The sequence below is a fragment of the Hypanus sabinus genome, chromosome 30 (assembly GCF_030144855.1).
Source record: "Hypanus sabinus isolate sHypSab1 chromosome 30, sHypSab1.hap1, whole genome shotgun sequence".
Taxonomy (NCBI): Eukaryota; Metazoa; Chordata; class Chondrichthyes; order Myliobatiformes; family Dasyatidae; genus Hypanus; species Hypanus sabinus.
In genome coordinates, this window is record NC_082735.1 from 33415775 (window position 1) to 33436935 (window position 21161).

General features: G+C 40.8%; 1 protein-coding gene across 10 annotated transcripts in view; it reads left to right on the forward strand.

Moving 5' to 3' along the window:
• Positions 1-21161, forward strand: part of LOC132383529 (homeobox-containing protein 1-like) — a 71064-nt gene that overhangs the window by 15474 nt on the left and 34429 nt on the right. For 8 of the 10 annotated variants that reach the window (XM_059954626.1, XM_059954625.1, XM_059954630.1 and 5 more), the window contains 4 exons: positions 6955-7037; positions 10273-10729; positions 11139-11224; positions 14677-14787. In XM_059954626.1, coding sequence (XP_059810609.1) covers positions 10281-10729; positions 11139-11224; positions 14677-14787 — 646 coding nt within the window. In that variant the 5' untranslated portion in view covers positions 6955-7037; positions 10273-10280. The remainder of the gene's footprint in view (positions 1-6954; positions 7038-10272; positions 10730-11138; positions 11225-14676; positions 14788-21161) is intronic. The other 2 variants (XM_059954629.1, XM_059954627.1) reach the window with 1 other exon arrangement.

A 21161-nucleotide genomic window follows, 5' to 3' on the forward strand; every position in this document is an offset into this window, starting at 1 on the left:
ATTAAATTTTGTGTAACCTATTCTGTTGTATTTTTAAGGCAATTATTGACAATGGGAACTTCTGCAGAGGAGTTAGCAGTTCAGTAATTGAACATGTGACAGTTTGTTTTGTACCATACTGTCTCCAAAACTAAACTTCTTTCAGGGCAATTTTTAAAAATGCATTTAAAGAATAAATCTCACACAAACTGGGCTAAAAACCTATTAACAAACACTAAAATAAAACACTTTTTGAACATGCAGTTAATCCGTTGTAGAGTAATATTGTCTCAGCATCTGTTAGGAAACTTATTTCTTTAAAATGCAATGTGATTTTTTTTTTTTCTCTGCACATTGGGTGTACGACTGTCTTTTTCTATGGTTTCCTGTCTGTATATTGGGCATTTGGATTTTTTTTATATATGGGTTCTTCTAGGTTTCTTCATTTTGTGGCTGCCTGTTAGGAGCGATCTCAAGGTTTTATAGTGAATACATACTTTGATAATAAATATACTTCGAGCTTTGCATTTTCATTCTTCTGGCACTCTTTTTGCAGTGCAAAACTGCTGCCAAATTATTATCAAAAGGTGTGCAATATGTGAAGTTCTTCTGCAGTGAGTTTTAATATTGAAAAACAGCAGCTCCTCTTCACTGGCTGAATACTCAACAATGTCCAAAGTGCAGCTATACGGGGAAAACCAGTGATGTTGTTACGTGAGCATCACAATGGTAGCATTGTGGTTAGCGCAGCACTGTTACAGCTCGGGGCATTGCAGCTTTGAAACTTCAATTCCAGTGCCATTTGTAACGAGTTTGTGCATTCTTCCCATGAACCATGTCAGTCAATTGGTCATTGTGATTGTCCCGTGATTAGGCAAGAGTTAAGTAGGTGGGTTGCTGGGCAGAACAGCTCACTGGGCCACAAGGGCCTGTTCCACGTTGTATCTCTGAATAAATAAGAAGGGGCACCATGGCAGTGTAGCTGTTAGTGTGATGCTATTGCAGTTTGGCCAGTCAGAGTTCTGAATTCAATTCTGGCATCCTCCATAAGAGGATGCGTGTTTCCTCTGGGAGCTTTGGTTTCTTCCCACAGTCCAAAGATGTACTGGTAATTAAGTTAAATGGTCATTGTAATTTATCCTCTGATTGGGCAATCGTTAAGTAATTCTGAATAAAGAGTTGGGTTGCTGGGCAGCCAGGCTTGTTGGGCTGGAGGGGGTTTGTTTCACACTGTATCTCCATGTAAATAAAATAAAATAGTATGTCTCATCTGCTGTTGTTACTCTTTGTGCAACTTTAAGAAGCAGTGTTACAATAATGATCATCGGGGTCTCTCTCGCACCCATCAGATATATTTATCAGGAGTGCTGCCTCTGCAGGGCCCTTAGCATCCCATCCTTCCAACAATCTTTCACCCCCCCCCCCCCACCCACGTTATCGGGCCGGAAGTACTGTAGCATTAGGACATGAACTGTTACGATAGGAAACAGCTTCTTCCCTTAGACCGTGCGACTACTCCACCCAGACCTCATCATGTTTGAAGTGCTACTAGTCTTACACTGTTTATTTTCTAATTAGTATTGTACAGGCACTTTGTGTTAAATGTACTGTGTTGTGCACCTTGATCCGGAGAAAAGTTGTCTCGTTTGGTGTTATAAATGTATACGGTTGAATGAGAATAAATTTGAACTTGTTTTAGGCCAAAAAAAGTGGCGTGGAGCTTTTGTGTATGTTTAGGGTAATTCACATTAGACATTAAAATATCTTTGCCAAGTTGAAACAGAAGGTTTTAGGCAAACGTTTAGAGTGACTTTCCTTCAGTCGTTCGATCCCAGTGAATTTTCTGTTGTAATTTTGCAGCATTCTGTTGGGTATAATAGATTTGGATGACAAAAGATTATTGAATCCCACAGATTTGGATTACTTTCTCCATTGTAATTCTGTGGTTGTTAGATTGGATTATAATGAGGTCGGACTTGAATTCTGGTGTTGCAGCATACATTGGCCACATCCTCAAATGGAAAGCTAATCCACAATATCTTCTCAGTTTCATTATATCGATGTCAGCTGTTACTATCTTTTTCCAATTACTGTTCTCGTGGTTAGTTAAAATTAGTGGTTACAAGAGGTGTTTTAAGTTCTTTACCTGTTCATTGTTTTTCTTTTTCTGACTCTTGAAAGGTTCGGGCATTGTTGGTATTCTCGACCACTACACAGGTGCTCATTCATGTTTGAGTCTAGACAGAAAGTGCACTATCCACAAAATGCTTGAGGAACTCGGCAGGCCAGGCAGCATCATGGAAAAGAGTAAATGTCGACTGTTATCCTTTTACATTGAGGCTGCCTGACCTGCTAAGTTCCTCCGGTGTTTCGTGTGTGTTGCTTTGGATTTCCAGCATTTGCAGATGTTCTTGTGTTGAGAAAATGCACTATGACTAGTATGGTTATCACAGCCAGAATAGACTCCATCCTCAAGTTAGTCAGATTTTTTTCCATGGTTTCTTGCCCACATTGCTCTTCAGGGTCTGGTAGCTTGTGTGTATCTTCATCAGAATGCAGTTTTGTAGACCTGGTCAGGCTCATAATAGTGCTGAAAAAGATCATTTGATCCATATAGTCCAACACCATGAATTTAGTGAATGTACTTAATTTGATAAAATTTAAAGGTTTGCCTTTACAATTTAGCCGTAACTTTATTTATATTTAAATTTTATTTAGAGATACAGTGCAGAATAGGCCCTTCTGGACCTTCAAGCCACACCAGCCAGCAAATCCAGATTTAATCCTAGACCAGACATTCCCAACCTGGGATCCACGACCCTCTCGGTTAACGATAGGCTCTATGACATTTTAAAAAAAAAAGATTGGGAACCCCTGCCCTAGCCTAATTAAGAAACAATTTACAATAACCGATTAACATACTAACCAGTGCACCTTCAGACTGTGAAAGGAAGTCAAAGGATCCGGAAAAAAAATACACATTTCCCAGGGAGGACGTACAAACTCCTTACAGGTGACTTCGGAATTGAACTCTGAACCCCAATCCCCGAGTTGTAAAAGTGTCGCAACTTCTAGCTTTATTTACCGTGTTAGTTATTTACAAGCAGCCTGCCAGTTGTGGGTTCAATGTCAGCTAGGAGTCCGCTCAGATTGGTTGTTTGAAAATTACATTCAGCAGAGGCCGAATCACTACTGGTGAATTTGGGAGTATGTAAGTGAATAGTTTTACTGACTATACTGTGTTGTTTTCCCAGACTGCAGCTTCATCTGAATACAATATGTACGAGGTGAGGTCATTTGGTGAGCATAAGAACTTGGGGAATGAGTTTTTAGAATTGAAACAAAAAAGAAACTAGCTCGAAATTAGCAGGAAAATTTTGACTTAAACCAAAATTACATGAGGTTAAAAGTGTAAAATTTATGTTCATAATTTGAACAAAATTATTAATCAATTTTAAGAACTATAAATGGATAATTGAGTAATAATACTTAATAACATATCAAAACAACATCAATCAGTTAAGTAAGGAAAATAATGATTTTAAAAATAAGAAAGAGATGGCCAGTAATGTGCTCTGTCTATAGCGGACAGGAGATTATACAGCAACACACCAGTCCTGCTGAAGGGATTTGGCCTGAAATGTTGACTGTACTCTTTTCGATTAGATGCTGCTTGGCCTGCTGAGTTTCTCCAGCATTTTATGTGTGTTTGGATTTCCAGCATCTGCAGATTTTCTCTTGTTTGGGAGATTGTGGCAGGGGATTCTCCCCCCTTCCTTTTCGGTCCTGAAGAAGGGTCTCGGCCTCAAACGTCGACTATTCATTTCCATAGATGCTGCCTGACCTGCTGAGTTCCTCCAGCTTTTTGTGTGTGTTGCTTTGGATTTCCAGCATCTGCAGACTTCCTTGTGTTGATGATTATGGAGACATTTGAGTTTCTCAGCAACCACAATTGCAGCAGTGTCTACAGACCTGAGGAACCTTAGCTCAGAGTTTGTGAACAGATGTCCAAGCTTCAGATATTGTCACGCATTAGGGAGGAGAGGAAGTTAACAGAATATAGGTGTGGCTTGGGTTATGAATGACCTGACTTACTAAAATCAGACTTTATGCAAAATTTCTTTTGTATTTTAAAAATATTTTTCAAGTTAGCAATACTAATAATAAACTATTTCATGGTACTGATTTACAACTGAATACAGTTTGTATTCCATTAGTCGAGGATAGTGTTTGTGTGATTACACTAGACAACAAATTTTGTCGAAAGTGTTGCTTCCTCAGAAATATTCTGTGTATAATAGAACATGAAGTTGAACATAAATATAACTTCAGACTACTTGTATGATGTCAGAATTTGGAGAAACAAGAAATTTAACTTTTATTGAATATAATGCATTTAATTGCATAACAGTGCAATAGTTCAACTAAGCTAAAAATGTTTTGTTGGTGATCTTCATTTGTACTCGGTGTCTGAGGCTTCTTGCTTAAGTGTCCAACAATAATCAGCCAGCATTGATGGATTTCAGTTGCCCTGATACCATTTTTCCATGACCACAATGTCCTGGTGAAACCTTTCATCGTGCATGTCACTCATGGTGCCATGATTTGCAGGGAAGAAGTTTAAATGGTTTGTATGATTGAAGCATGTTGTCAACCAGCTGCACATAGTTTGGTGCTCTATAGTTGCCAAGAAAATTTTCAACAATGCCTTCCATGTGATTTTTCTCTAGTCCCACTAGAAGTTCTTTGAATTGCCTGTCATTGATCACCTTTTTGATTTGTGGGCCAACAAAAATGCCTTCCTTAATCTTGGCATCAATTATTTTGACTTGAATTATGAATTGAAATAACAAGTATAGGTATTTCCAAAAAAAAGGTGCATGATAGGGAAATTTCATGGTGATTTTCATGACCAGCTGCCCAAAATCCATAAGGTACACTCAAAAGTATTCAGGAAGCAAAATCTTTGTTTTCCACTGTTATCCAATGAAACAAAAGATCTCTAGCAAGTGTGTATCAAATATTAGAATAGAAAGTTAACATGTCTGACTTGCAGAGAAATTTGGCTTGTAGACAGTTGTTGGGAACAGAACTCTCTTGTAACCTGGGCACTGCATGTACTTTGTTTAAGGAGGCAGTCATAACTGAGGTACGTTAGATTTGGTTAATGGTCAGGAACAGAAGGGTGTATCTGGTTTTCCATTGTTGACTTTGAAAATGCTTAAAAAATGAAATGGAAGTTAATTATTGAATATCATTCTTAATTCTGACTTTAGTAAGGCTTTCTCACAATTTTTTAGTAATACACCAGGAGTGTCTCAAATGTTTCATACTGAAATGCCCAGAACAATAGTGTGATCTTGGAAGTGTACCAACTACGATAATGACCTAAGTGCTGGAGTGACCTTCAACTACTTCTGAAAAGTCCACTATTGTGTTCATGAGTGCTGAATTTCTCCTCTACCTTCTGCCACTGTAACTGGCTTCTTTAAGATAGTACTTCTCAAACTTTTGTTCAACTGACCCACTTTACCCAAGTGGTTCACTCATATGACCCAATAGTAGGTTATCTGACCGTTGTGAATGTTAAGGAGCAGAGATAGTGACCTATATTTTTAGCATTGTGGTCACAGCTTTGAAAACAAATGCTTTAAGGTGCAGTTGTTATCCCCCCCCCACACACAGTGTTACTGCCATATTACTTCACCCACATGCCTTTAGAAGTGATAACCTTGGGATTTCTTCAACGCATTTTACAAATTCAAGTTGAAAACCGCAAGCAGAAAATTGTGAAGTTGTTTGACGACCTACAAAATGCACCATCTGTGACAAATTTATGACTTTGTAGCTTATTTAGAAAGTAAAGTTGATGTATTTCATACATTCTTGAGGTCAATTCTTCTCTTATTTTGTGTAAAACTGAAAGAAAATGGCATGCAAGGCAGAAAGAAATTGGCATGCATGATATAAAGTTAGTAAGAACCTGTTTGTAAAATGACAAGAAAGTTAATGAAGGGAGGCTGTTTGGTCAATCAGGTCCATATTCTTTTCAAACAAGAGAAATCCAATATTCCCTTTTCCTGTTGTCTCTCCATAACTTGATAACATTTCCCCCCCAATGCTAGTAGAATACTGTGCCGTGTTTAAATCTGTCTCACAACCCTTCTCTATTAGCACCACACCTCCACCACTAGTGTTTTCCAGATCATTTTGCAAAAAAAATTTTAAGAAGAAGGGTCTCTGTCAAAAATGTACTTTTTGTGTTTTGCTTTGGATTTTCAGCATCTGCAGGATTTCTTATGTTTAAGTTACTTTTGATACTTTTGCCATTCACCTTTGTTTGGTTCTTGGTAACAGGAAAAGTTACCCTACATCTGAAGCCCTTTCAACATACTCGTTCTAAGAAGAACTATTTTGCCTTTAGTCTACACACAAATCAAAGATCCTTATCCCTGGAATCATTCTAAATCCTTGTTTTTCCTAAAACATGGTGCTAAGAAATAGATGCATCCTCCCAGCTGAGGCCAACCCAATTTTTTTTTTAAACAAAGGTTTGTCTTGATCTTGTCTCTAAATTTGTTTATTTTATGTTATAGTGGCAATGAGTGCCACATTTAATACAGATAAAAATTAGAAAGCTACTTCTGTTTAGTCACAATGGTATCAACAACTATAATGAACAATAATCACCATACTCTCTTTTATTAGTGTATAGAGATTATATTGTAGATCTAATGAAATGATTTTTCCCACAACAGCAATAGAAGGAATGTAAACCTGTAACTCTCGAAGTTATTTGCATTGGTCTGCTGCCTGAAATTTGGTCACGTTTCAAAGCTACTGACTGGTGTCAAGGAGAGAATACTTCGGGTTTGTGACTAGGGCTCCGTTATTTGGATTTGTGAACTGGTCGAGAAAATGTTAGTAAGATTGAATTTGTTTTCTTCCTTTTTATTGATTTCCACGCGGCACAAGAAGGAGCAAGAAGACTGAAGCAGTTTAACATTGAAGGAGGCCCAATGTGGAGAGCTGTAGTGACTGGACCTCCTGCACTTCAGGTTAGTTATCCATTTTCAGTTCTAAGCAGAACCATCTGCAATGGTTGGTGACCAAGCAAGGGCTGCTGTGTGGTTTCTTCACTTGTACTGTACCTTGTGAGAATGTAATAACACTAACATGATGTTGCTTGGAAAGCCACTTCCTCTGTAATAGACCGCTGCAGCGTAGAACAGTGGCTACAATACTGACTGAACAAAGTTTTCACCTGTTGGTATAGTCACAGATACCTGAAATTCTGACATGACAGTCATTTCAAGCTCATCTTTTTAAAAGCATTATGGTTTTATAATTTAGAGTTAAAATGGCAGTTTCCACTGAAGTTGGGTGGGACTACAACCAGAGGTCATGGGTTATGGATGAAAGGTGAAATGTTTAAGGGAAAACTTCGTCACTCTGATGGTGGTGGGAGTGCGGAATGAGCCTCCACAACAAGTGGGAAATGTAGGTTTGATTTCAACACAAGAGAAATTTGAATAGGTACATGGATAGGAGGGATATGGAGGACTATGGACCGAGTGCAGCTTGATGGGGCTAAGTAGTTTATACAGTTTGGCATGAACTAGATGGGCTAAAGGGCCTGTTTTTGACTCTTGTTATATTTTAGAGTAAGAAAGAGTACAATCAATAGTTCAAGTTAGTTCTGCAGGTGACACATGTCACTTAAGTTCCTTGTCTCTGGTCACTTGTGCAATTCACTTAGAATTTGAAAAAGTAAAGTAAGTTTAAAAAGCTGGATTTAACTGTACTTCTCTGGATTTACTAAATTGCAGATAACACCTCTTTCAAACTTGTTTTTCTCTGCAAGGTGGATCATTCACAGGTGGAATAAATTACTTTCACCTTTGACTTTTATACAACCCAAATACTAATTGAAACATTTTTTTAATGAATAGGGAAAAACTTTAAAATAATTGGGGCAACAATTTTGAGTATAAAACCATTAAAATCACGACATGTGAACTTGCTAAGAAAGTCAATTTAGGGGGAATGTGGTCAAGTAGTATTCTGCTGATCAGTTAGTCACTGTGATTTGTTCTTTCTCCCATCTCATTTCCTGATTCAGTATTTATGGCTCCTTAGATGTGTGCCAGTAATTGCATCCTCGTTGATGCACGCTTGGAGTACTGCAGTGAAGCACAAAGCTTGTCTGTTTGTTTATTTATTTATTTTTAATTAGAGATACAGCAAGGTAACAAGTCCTTCTGGCCCAACAAACCTGATTACACCCATTTGATCTATTTGCCCACAAATTTGTGTCTCTTTGGAATGTGGAAGGAAACTGGATCTGTTAGAATACTCTTGAACAGACCTCTTGTGCAAAGAATCAGAATCAGACTTTAATCACCAAGTACCTGTGCACATACAAGGAATTTACTTCTGGCAGATGTTGTCTCTCTGCTCATAACAATAATAATGATAAATATAAATGAAAATATAGATTATACATACAAGTAGTGCAATCCAAGTAATAGTTAGCCGACAGTTAACTGTTCAGCAAAGTGATCGCAGTAGGGAAAAAACTTCTCCAGTGCCTATTAGTCTTAGTCTGGAGGCACCTGAAGCGCCTACCAGACGGAAGCAGTTCAAACAGTCCGTGCACAGGATGGAAGGAGTCCTTTATGATGTTCCCTGCTCTCTTCTTCAACCTGGAAGAGTACAGGTCCACAATAGAGGGCAGGGAGGCTCCAATGATGCGCTCGGCAGACCTCACTGTGCGCTGTAGTCTTGTTCTATCCTGCTTGGTGGCGGCTCCAAACCACACAGTGTTGGAGGTGCACAGGACAGACTCAATGACTGCAGTATAGAACTGCAGCAGCAATTCCTGAGGCAGACCTTATTTCATCAAGAACCGCAGGAAGTACATCCACTGCTGGGCCTTTTTCAGGATGGAGCTGATGTTCTGCTCCCACTTCAGATCCTGAGAGATGGTGGTTCCCAGGAACCTGAAGTTCTCCACGGTGGACACAGGGCTGCCGAGGACTGTGAGGGGAGACATAACGGGGGGGATGTCTCCTGAAATCCACTATCATCTCCTTTGTCTTGAGCGTGTTCAGCTCCAGATTGTTCCAATTGCACCAGAGCGCCAGTTGGTCCACCTGCTGTCGATATGCAGACTCATCACTGTTCTGGATGAGTCCGATAACGGTGGTGTCGTCTGCAAACTTCAAAAGCTTCACTTAAGGGTTGGAGGAGGTGCAGTCATTGGTGTAGAGGGAGAACAGCAGTGGAGAGAGAACACACCCCTGGGGGTCGCCGGTGTTGGTGATTCGAGTATCTGAGGTGATCTGTCCCATCCTTACCTGCTGACTTCTGTTCGTCAGAAAAAGACCCCTTCATCTCTCAGCCTTGTTGTGGTCCTTGTACCTTTCTGTCTCGGTGCACTTTGCCTTCTCTGAAACTAGCAGCATACTTTCATATCTTCTGCAAACTGCCTATAAATGCCAACGTACAAAGAATTGGGAAACTACCCAAATATTTCCTGTTGTGTTGGCTGATCAGTCAGAGAGATCAGCTGCTAACTCTACTGGTCTTGTCGCAGATGCTGAAGGCTTCCAGCATTTTCTGTTTTAATTTAGAATTGCAACATCCACAGTATCTGCTTGAAGGAACATGAAGCCAACAAACTTGAAGTAAACATCCATCTCTGCATTGAATTTTGGCTGGGCAAAGCAAAATTTCTGTACTCTCATTCACATACAAGAGTCATTAAGCTGAAGAGCTGATGGCATAATTGGCTGTTTTCCAATGTTTTGAGTTAAATTGTACAGAGTGTGATAGAGGTCAGCAATTTAAGAAACAGCAAAGCTAAAATTAATGAAAATGCTTGGTTAGAAGTCTGAATATAATACAGTTTACGGACAGACCCAGACTTGTTGTCTACTGAGCACCGATCTGAGACACGATAGAAGTGTTCAGAATCATTCGGGGTACAAGTAAGGTGGATGCCAGCTGCTACTTCAGAATTGATCTGCCAACAAGGACTCAGGGCCATAGGTGGCGACTGGTTAAGTGGAGATTTCAGACTCCCATCAGGAAGCATTTCTTTACATGGCGAGTTGTGGACACATGCAACCCAGTTGTGTAGTTGAGAGTAGTACCTTAGAAACTTTCAAATCTAAACTTGATAGTTATTTTAGCACACTTTAAAAGTAAGAATTTAGCAAGCTTTGTTGGGCCAAATGGCCTTTTCTTGTCAAAAACATTTTAATGTTCTAATTGCATTTTTCTTTGTAGATGACATCATGTCTTACTACAATGACGAGCCTCGATACACCATTGAACAAATTGATCTCCTCCAACGCCTGCGCCGATCAGGAATGACTAAACATGAAATAATTCATGCACTTGAAACGATGGAGCGGCTTGACCAGGAACAAAGTGAAAAGTTTGTTAGGCGGCCGAACTACAGTAGTAACTACGGAAACAATGTTTCTGCATCCTCTTCGACTGCTTCTGCTGCTACACAGACTCAAAGTATTGCGCAATCTCCCTCGCCTAGTAATAGCTATGACACATCACCTCCACCCTACAATACAAGCCACACTGGACGGGAAAGCATAGCAAGTGAGAGGCTTGTTGCCAGTGGAACACTATCTCCGCGGTACCAGAACAGTGGCAGTCAGAGGTCTTATAGTTTTGACACAGGAGATGACGATGCAGACTTGGAAGAGAAGGTGGAGGAGTACATGAGGTAATGTGGTTAAATAATTGTTGCAAGTGATGACAATCTCATAATACCCCAGATGCCAACAGATCGTGGATAGGGTTGTATCCATCGATCTTAGTCTGAGTTTTATTATTTCTTGGCTAGCCTGTTTTAGAGAAATTGCAATGCAGAAAGAGGTGTTTCCATTTTAGGGAGAGAGAAAAGGAGATGTCGTCTGCAATGCACCACTTGTTGGCCAGTGAAGGGGCAGCGTTGATGGTAGCAGTGTATTAAATGGAAGCCATGACCAGAATTGGCTTGTTTGCCAGCTGCAAGGAACCAGGTGGGGATGAGCTGTCTTAAATGGGGAGTGGGGTGGGGGGGGGCCTACTTCCTGGAATGATAGGAGATAAAGAAACATGCTTTTGTTTTTAAAGTTTATTTTTTTTTCCAGAAGAGACAGCAATGCAGTAAAAGAAGAAATCAAAGCATTTTTAGCCAATCGGAGGATTTCTCAGGCTGTAGTTGGGCAAGTCACAGGTAAGACAGAAAGTGCTAATGAAATGAGTTATTTTGAAGAGTTTTATATTATTTGCGATTATACTCCTCTGGAAGTGGGCTTAACACTAAAATAAAATAAGTAAACTGCATGTCATGGGAGTGAGGTATTTTACCACGTGTTAATAGAGTACTACTATACTGAGCATTACACTGTATTAATAGAATACTATCCTGAACATTAATGAAATACTATACTGAGCATTCTTTCTTTTTTCCTTTTGCCAAAAAGATATAAGATAGTGTTATATTAGCGTGGCTTCACAGAACATTTCCCTACCATTTTTTTTGCTCAGTAAGTGAGAAAATCTTGTTTGTTGGGAAGTCTGTTAGAAGTTCAGATGGTTCAATTTAATGTCCCAGAATGTATACAATATGCAGCCTGAAATTCTTACTCTTCACCGAGACATCCACGAAACAAGAAACCCCAAAGAATGAATGATAGTAACTTCAGAAACCCAAAGCCCCTCTCCCCATTCCATGCACACACAGCAGCAGAATCATCGACCCTCCCCCTCCCCTCCACCCATCTGCAGAAGCCCCCAATCCCCACCACCATGCAAGCAATAACATAAGCCCGAAAGAGACCTTGATCCAGGGTCCATCAAAACTACAGTCCATAACCCAGCACTTCGATATCTCAGACAGGCTCCTTCTGACCAGAGAGGGAAAGAGAGGTTGCCCCTGCAGTGAGAGTGGGAGGTCAGTTCTTGCTGTTCTGATTTTACAAACTTCTGCATTGCTTCTGCAAGTGCCCCGACTCAGCGACGGACAATGCACTAATTGGTGATGTCGTTTTCCTGTAGCTAACCAGCTTCTCAACAAAACTCACTCAGATGTAACGCCCTAATTGTCCCTGTGCAACATCCATTAAATGGTCCTTCCTGCTCTCCTTGCTCTGTTGATAATTATTTAATCTGTTCATATGTTCACATTTATTTGATTATTGACATTTGGCCATGTGTCCATTCTGTCTAAGTTGCATGCCATCTTGGACAATGTCTCCCATCCACTCCATACTGTACTGGTTAGGCACAGGAGTACATTCAGCCAGAGACTCATTCCACCGAGTTGCAACACATATCGTCATAGGAAGTCATTCCTGCCTGTGGCCATCAAACTTTACAACTCCTCCTTCGGAGTGTCAGACACCCTGAGCCAATAGGCTGGTCCTGGACTTATTTCCACTTGGCATAATTTACCTATTATTTAATTATTTATGGCTTTATATTGTTATTTCTACATTATTCTTGTTGTTGCGACTGTAACAAAATCCAATTTCCCTCGGGATCAATAAACTATGTCTGTCTGTCTGTCATTCTGCTAATTGTTGATTAGAGTCATAGAAAAGTACAGCGCAGGAATAGGCCCCTTGGCCCTGTCTGGGTTGTGCCAAATCGTTTAAACTGCCTACTCCCATTTACCAGCACTGGGACCACAGCCCTCCATACCCCTACTGTCCATGTACTGCACCTACCTGAACATCTCTTAAATGTTGAAAACATGCGTCACTTGCACTGGCAGCTTGTTCCACACTCTCATGAACCTCTGAGTGAAGAAATTTCCCCTCATGTTCCCCTTAAACTTTTCCCCTTTTACCCTTAACCCATGACCTCTAGTTGTAGTCCCACCCAACCTCAGTGGAAAAAGCCTGCTTGCATTTACTCTATCTATACCCCTCATAATTTTGTATACCTCTATCAAACCTCCCCTCAATCTTCTACGTTCCAAGGAAAGAAGTCCTAACTTATCAATCTTTCTTTATAACTCAGGTCCTCCAGTCTTGGCAACACCCTTGTAAATTTTCTTTGTACTCTTTCAAATTTATTTACATCTTTCCTGTCGGTACGTGGCCGAAACTGCACACAATACTCCAAATTAGACCTCACCAATGTCTTATACAATTTCAACATAACATCCCATCTCCTGTACTCGATATTTTGATTTATGAAGGCCAATATGCTAAAAGCTTTTTTACGACCTTATCTACCTGTGACACCACTTTGAATGGATTATGGATCTGTATTCCCAGATCCCTTTGTTCTACCACACTCCCCAGTGCCCTACTGTTCACTATGTAAGACCTACCCTAGATGTTTGCACTATTGTCGTGTAAATTGTTGGAATTTATTGTATCGTCTTAGGGTAGTCTCCTGTATTTTATGTTTGGCAGCAAACCACAATCAATTCTGATGTTTCACATACTGGCAATAAAGTGATTCTGATACAGCTTGGATTTCTAAGAGTTCCTCCTTACTTCCACTTCATGATCACCTCTTGCTTCTTTCCAGCCCATTGTTTTCACTGTCTTTCCTGGTTCTCTTTGCCTCCCTTTGCCCTATAATTTTATAGTGCTCCTGGCACTTTTCCCTTGTTTACTACACTGAACTCATAGTTTTGGTGATTCCTAGAATTATTACAAATCTGGGTTTAAAAAATGCAGCAAAATAATTGCAGTCAATATTGGATACAAGTTTAAAAAGTCTGGGTGACAACTTTGGAAAAAGTAATAGTGTGACAATTTTCAGCACTTGTTTGGAATCCGAAGCTTTTAATAATTTAGGACATGAGTGAGTTGTTGACTGATGAGATAGAATTTGTACTGAAAAAATTTCCAAAGACTAAAAGAACACACAAAATGATGGAGGAACTCAGCAGGTCAGGCAGCATCTGTGGAAATGAAGGCATTGCTCCTCCACTCTGAGAGTGGCCTCATCTTGGCACAAGAGGAGGCCATGGACCAACATATCGGAACAGGAACGGGAATTGAATTAAAATATTTGGCCACCAGGAAGTTCCACTTTTGGCAGATGCAGCAGAGATGCTCAATGAAATGGACCCCAGTTTACGATGGATCTCACTAATGTAAAGGAGACTGCATCAGGAGCATCGGACACAATAGACAACCCCTGCAGATTCTCAGGTGAAGTGTTGCCTCACCTAGAAAGACTGCTTGGGGCCCTGAAAAGAGGTTGGGGAGAAGGTGAATGGACAAGGGAATCAGATAGGAAGTGATCCCTGTGGAAAGCGATTGGGTGGGTGGAAGTAGAGATACGTTTGGTGGTAGGATCCCTTTGGAGATGGCGGAAGTTGTAGAGAGTGACGTGTTGGATGGTGGGGTGGTAAGTGAGGACAAGAGGAAGTAAGACTTAGCTTTTGCTCTTGTACGTAAAGACACAGAAATATAAACACAAGAGATTCTGCTGATGTTGGAAATCCAGAGCAACAGACAAAAAATGCTGGAGGAACTTAGCAGGTCTGGTAGCATCTATGGAGAGAAATAAGCAGTCGAACCTTTGGCCCAAGACCCTACATTAGGTCACGTAGGTGCTTCCTAACCTGTTGATTTCCTCTGGAGTTTTTGTGTGTTGAACAGAAATAAAAAGCATTTATTTCTAAATCTCTAATAATTGTGTTTTTGGTTTTTTTTGCAGGTATTAGCCAAAGTTATATATCTCAGTGGCTATTACAGCAGGGTCTTGATATGAGTGAGCCCAAGAAGAGAGCATTTTATCGGTGGTATCTTCTAGAAAAAAATAGTCCAGGTGGGTTATATTCAGACTGAGGATTCTTTGAATTTGTTGCTGTAATGGTTAAGTAATGTAAAAGAAAATCAGTCAGATTTTCCCAATTTTTTTTCCTTTTGGGCTTTGAATACAAGATGTGAGATGATACAATGTCAGGTGGGATTTTAGAGTAGGGATGAGGATATAAAGAAACTTCAAAGGATGCATTTATGCTGGGCAAATATGAAAGAATATGCAGGAGGAGTAAAACGTAGAATAAAAGTAAGATTTTTTTTGGACAGCAAGAAACTGGGCAAAGTTGATGCTTAAAGTTCAAAGTAAACTGTCAGTCCAGGAAAGGGGTAAGCTAAAATATATAAACTAATTAAACCAAAGTTCTAAGTAAATTTATTATCAAAGTACGTGCATGTCACCATTTGCAACCGTCAGATGCATTTTCTTGCGGGCAAGCTCAGTAAATCCAAGAAACATAATAGAATCAGTGAAAGGCAGCACCCAATGTGATGGATAAGCAACCAATGTTTAAAAGGCAACAAACTGCAAATACAGAAAAAAAATTATAATAAATAAATAAGCAATAAATATTGAGAATATGAGGTGAAGAGTCCTAAAAAGTCCAGAGGTTGCAGGAACTTCAATGATGGGGCAAGTGAAGTTGAGTGGTTATCTCCCTTGGTTCAGGAGCCTAGTGGTTGAGGGGTAATAACTGTTCCTGAACCTGGTGGTGAGGGTCCTGAGGCTTCTGTACTTTCGATGGAGATCTAGATTTGCTTGTATACAATTCATTGAAGCAATCAGAGGATGCTAGTAAGTGTAAGGTGCTACATTTTGGTAGGAATAATCCAAATAGGACATACATGGTAAATGGTAGGGCATTGAGGAAAGCAGTAGAACAGAGTGATCTAGGAATAATGGTGCATAGTTCCCTGAAGGTGGAATCTCATGTGGATAGGGTGGTGAAGAAAGCTTTTGGTATGCTGGCCTTTATAAATCAGAGCATTGAGTATAGGAGTTGGGATGTAATGCTAAAATTGTACAAGACATTGGTGAGGCCAAATCTGGAGTATTGTGTACAGTTCTGGTCACCGAATTATAGGAAAGATGTCAACAATTTAGAGAGTGTACAGAGGAGATTTACTAGAATGTTACCTGGGTTTCAGCACCTTAAGTTACAGAGAAAGGTTGAACAAGTTGACAATAAGTACTCATGTTTGAGTACTGTTGGGGGGGGGGGGGGAACAGCCTACCTGGTGGAAGTGACAGTGGCCGGGTCTCCGGCACAGAGGACAGCCCTGTAGCTCAGAAGGGTAGGGATAGAAGAAAGAGGACCATAGTAATAGGGGACTCGATAGTCAGGGGTTCAGACAGGCGGTTCTGTGGAGGTGATCGGGAGTCCCAGATGGTAATTTGCCTCCCTGGTGCCAGGGTTCGGGACGTTTCTGATCGCGTCCAAGATATCCTGAAGTGGGAGGGTGAGGAGCCAGAGGTCATGGTACATGTAGGTACCAATGACATCAGTAGGAAAGGGGAAGAGGTCCTGAAAAGAGAGTATAGGGAGTTAGGAAGGCAGTTAAGAAGAAGGACCGCAAAGGTAGTAATCTCGGGATTACTGCCTGTGCCACGCGACAGTGAGAGTAGGAATGGAATTAGGTGGAGGATGAATGCGTGGCTGTGGGATTGGAGCAGGGGGCAGGGATTCAAGTTTCTGGATCATTGGGACCTCTTCTGGGGCAGGTGTGACCTGTTCAAGAAGGACGGGTTACACTTGAATCCTGGGGGGACCAATATCCTAGCGGGGAGGTTTGCTAGGGCTACAGGGCAGACTTTAAACTAGTAAGATGGGGGGGCGGGAATCAATTTGAGGAAACTATGGGAGAGGAGGTTAGTTCACCAGTAGAGCAAGTAAATAGACAGTGTGTGAGGGAGGAAAGGCAGGTGATGGAGAAGGGATGCGCTCAGCCCGAAGATGTAGGGGAGAAGAAAGAAAAGGATAATAAATTTGAATGCATTGTTAGGGATGAAAAGAGAGGAGGAGGTGGAGAGTACCTTAAATGTATCTATTTTAATGCTGGGAGCATTGTAAGAAAGGTGGATGAGCTTAAAGCGTGGATTGATACCTGGAATTATGATGTTGTAGCTATTAGTGAAACATGGTTGCAGGAAGGGTGTGATTGGCAACTAAATATTCCTGGATTTAGTTGCTTCAGGTGTGATAGAGTAGGAGGGGCCAGAGGAGGAGGTGTTGCATTGCTTGTCCGAGAAAATCTTATGGCGGTGCTTTGGAAGGATAGATTAGAGAGCTCCTCTAGGGAGGCTATTTGGGTGGAATTGAGGAATGGGAAAGGTGTAGTAACACTGATAGGAGTGTATTATAGGCCACCTAATGGGGAGCGTGAGTTGGAAGAGCAAATGTGTAAGGAGATAGCAGATATTTGTAGTAAACACAAGGTGGTGATTGTGGGAGATTTTAATTTTCCACACGTAGACTGGTAAGCTCATTCTGTAAAAGGGCTGGATGGTTTAGAGTTTGTGAAATGTGTGCAGGATAGTTTTTTGCAACAATACATAGAAGTACTGAATAGAGATGGGGCAGTGTTGGATCTCCTGTTAGGGAATGTGATAGGTCAGCTGACAGATGTATGTGTTGGGGAGCACTTCGGGTCCAGTGATCACAATAGCATTAGCTTCAATATAATTATGGAGAAGGACAGGACAGGACCTAGAGTTGAGATTTTTGATTGGAGAAAGGCTAACTTTGAGGAGATGCGAAGGGATTTAGAGAGTGTGGATTGGGTCAAGTTGTTTTATGGGAAGGATGTAATAGAGAAATGGAGGTCATTAAGGGTGAAATTATGAGGATACAGAATCTTTATGTTCCTGTTAGGTTGAAAGGAAAGGTTAAAGGTTTGAAAGCACCATGGTTTTCAAGGGATATTCGAAATTTGGTTCGGAAAAAGAGGGATGTCTACAATAGATATAGACAGCATGGAGTAAAGGAATTGCTCGAGGAATATTAAGAATGTGAAAGGAATCTTAAAGAGATTAGAAAAGCTAAAAGAAGATACGAGGTTGGTTTGGCAAATAAGGTGAAAGTAAATCCGAACGGTTTCTACAGTTATATTAAAAGCAAGAGGATAGTGAGGGATAAAATTGGCCCCTTAGAGAATCAGAGTGGTCAGCTATGTGTGGCCGATGGAGATGGGAGAGATTTTGAACGATTCCTTCTCTTCGGTATTCACTAAGGAGAAGGATATTGAATTGTGTAAGGTGTGGGAAACAAGTAAGGAAGTTATGGAACCTATGACAATTAAAGAGGTGGAAGTACTGGCGCTTTTAAGAAATTTAAAAGTGGATAAATCTCCGGGTCCTGACAGGATATTCCCCAGGACCTTGAGGGAAGTTTGTGTAGAAATAGCAGGAGCTCTGACGGAGATCTTTTAAGATGTCATTGGAAACGGGGATTGTGCCGGAGGATTGGCGTATTGCTCATGTGGTTCCATTGTTTAAAAAGGGTTCTAGAAGTAAGCCTAGCAGTTATAGACCTGTCAGTTTGACATCAGTGGTGGGTAAATTAATGGAAAGTATTCTTAGAGATAGTATTAATAATTATCTGGATAGACAGGATCTGATTAGGAGTAGCCAGCATGGATTTGTGCGTGGAAGGTCATGTTTGACAAACCTTATTGAATTTTTTGAAGAAGTAACGAGGAATGTTGACGAGGGTAAGGCAGTGGATGTAGTCGATATGGACTTCAGCAAAGCCTTTGACAAAGTTCCACATGGATGGTTAGTTAAGAAGGTTCAGTCGTTAGATATTAATGCTGGAGTAATAAAATGGATTCAACAGTGGCTAGATGGGAGATGCCAGAGAGTAGTGGTGGATAATTGTTTATCGGGATGGAGGCCAGTGACTAGCGGGGTGCCTCAGGGATCTGTTTTGGGCCCAATGTTGTTTGTAATATACATAAATGATCTGGATGATGGGGTGGTAAATTCGATTAGTAAGTATGCTGATGATACTAAGGTAGGAGGTGTTGTGGATAATGAGGTGGATTTTCAAAGCTTGCAGGGAAATTTATGCCGGTTAGAAGAATGGGCTGAACGTTGGCAGATGGAGTTTAATGCTGAGAAGTGTGAGGTTCTACATTTTGGCAGGAATCATCCAAATAGAACGTATAGGGTAAATGGTAGGGAATTGAGGAATGCAGAGGAACAGAGAGATCTAGGAATAACAGTGCATAGTTCCCTGAAAGTGGAGTCTCATGTAGATAGGGTGGTGAAGAAGGCTTTTGGAACGCTGGCCTTTATAAATCAAAGCATTGAGTACAGAAGTTGGGATGTTTTAAAATTTTAATTTTAATTTTAACTTTAACATTTTAAAATTGTACAAGGCATTGGTAAGGCTAAATTTGGAATATTGTGTACAGTTCTGGTCACCGAATTATAGGAAAGATATCAATAAATTAGAGAGAGTGCAGAGATGATTTACTAGGATGTTACCTGGGTTTCAGCACTTAAGTTACAGAGAAAGGTTGAACAAGTTAGGTCTCTATTCATTGGAGCGTAGAAGGTTGAGGGGGGATTTGATCGAGGTATTTAAAATTTTGAGAGGGATAGATAGAGTTGATGTGAATAGGCTGTTTCCATTGAGAGTAGGGGAGATTCAAATGAGAGGACATGATTTGAGAGTTAGGGGGCAGAAGTTTAAGGGAAACACGAGGGGGTATTTCTTTACTCGGAGTGGTAGCTGTGTGGAATGAGCTTCCTGTAGAAGTAGTAGAGGCCAGTTCAGTTGTGTCATTTAAGGTAAAATTGGATAGGTATATGGACAGGAAAGGAGTAGGGGGTTATGGGCTGAGTGCGGGTAGGTGGGACTAGGTGAGATTAAGAGTTCGGCACGGACTAGGAGGGCCGAGATGGCCTGTTTCCGTGCTGTGATTGTTATGTGGTTATATATGGTTAAGTTAGGTCTTTATTCTTTGGAGTGTAGAAGGTTGAGAGGGGACTTGTTAGAGGTATTTGAAATTATGAGGGGAATAGACAGAGTTGACATGGATAGGTTTTTTCCATTGAGAGTAGGGGAGTTTCAAATGAGGACGTGAGTTGAGAGTTAAGGGGCAAAAGTTTAGGGGTAACACAAGGGGGAACTACTTTACTCAGAGAGTGGTAGCTGTGTGGAACAAGCTTCCAGTAGAAGAGGTAGAGGCAGGTTTGATTTTGTCATTTAAAAAAATATTTTAGGTTATATAGACAGGAAAGGAATGGAGGGTTATGGGCTGAGTGCAGGTAGGTGGGACTATGTGAGGGTAAGCGTTTGACATGGACTAGAAGGGCTGAGATGGCCTGTTTCCATGCTGTAATTGTTAAATGGTTATATGATTTGTGTATAGTAGTAAAGAAATTTGTGCAGTTATGTAGGATGGGTGTGGCAATAGCTGGAAATCTGTGTGTGTCTTTGTCAGCTTATCTAAATATAAGGACTTTCAATGGAGGGAGTGCAGTGAAGATTCCTTAGACTGGTTCCAGGGAGCAGGTTTGGTATCCGAGGATAAATTGCAGCAATCAGACTTGTATTCATCGAGGAAACTTCATTGGGTGAGAGGGTGGGAAACTGGAACTTGGGACAGAGGATGGTAAATCTTGGAATTCCTTATCCTGGAGAGCTTTGGAGACTCAATAATTGAGTTTATTCCAAGCGAGTTTCTGAACATAAAGGGAAGTGAGCAAACTGGGAATAATGCAGGAAAGTGGTAGTGATGTAGATCAGCCACAAATTTGTTGAAGGAAAAAATGCTTCTGTTTCTTCTTTTCCTATTGTAATTAATTAATAGACTGGAAGAATAAAGGAACTTGTGCTCATTTGGGAAGTAAGTTTAGAAGATTACCATTGAGAAGGAGAGCATTTGACCCACTGTGCCTGTACAGGTTGAAAGAGCAGTCCTCTTTTCCGGCACCAGGGCAGTAAGTGGCCATGAGTGCCACAACTTTTCAGCTGTACGCCACACTGGTTGGATGAGGCTTTCTGCATCTACTGCCTGTTTTGCCACTGATTTTCAGATTCCTCCTGCCTCTGAGTGAAAATACTATTCATCTCCCCTCTAATTTTCTCAGCGGCTGGTGTGCTTCTGTAACAGAGCCAACATCAGGGTAATGCTATGAGAACTTCTAGGCCAGGGGTTCCCAACCTGAGGTCAAAGGAACCCTTGCTTAATGGTATGGCATGGGAAGCCCTGCTCAAGGCTGTCATTGAGGATTATGGCAGAAATCCTGACCAAACTTTGGGACAATTCTGATGGATCTCTTGGGCTGGAATTGGGACAATGCTGATGGAGCTGTTGGACCACCGGCAGAGTAGCTGGATATAGCTAGAAACTGGGTATTAACTTTCTCAT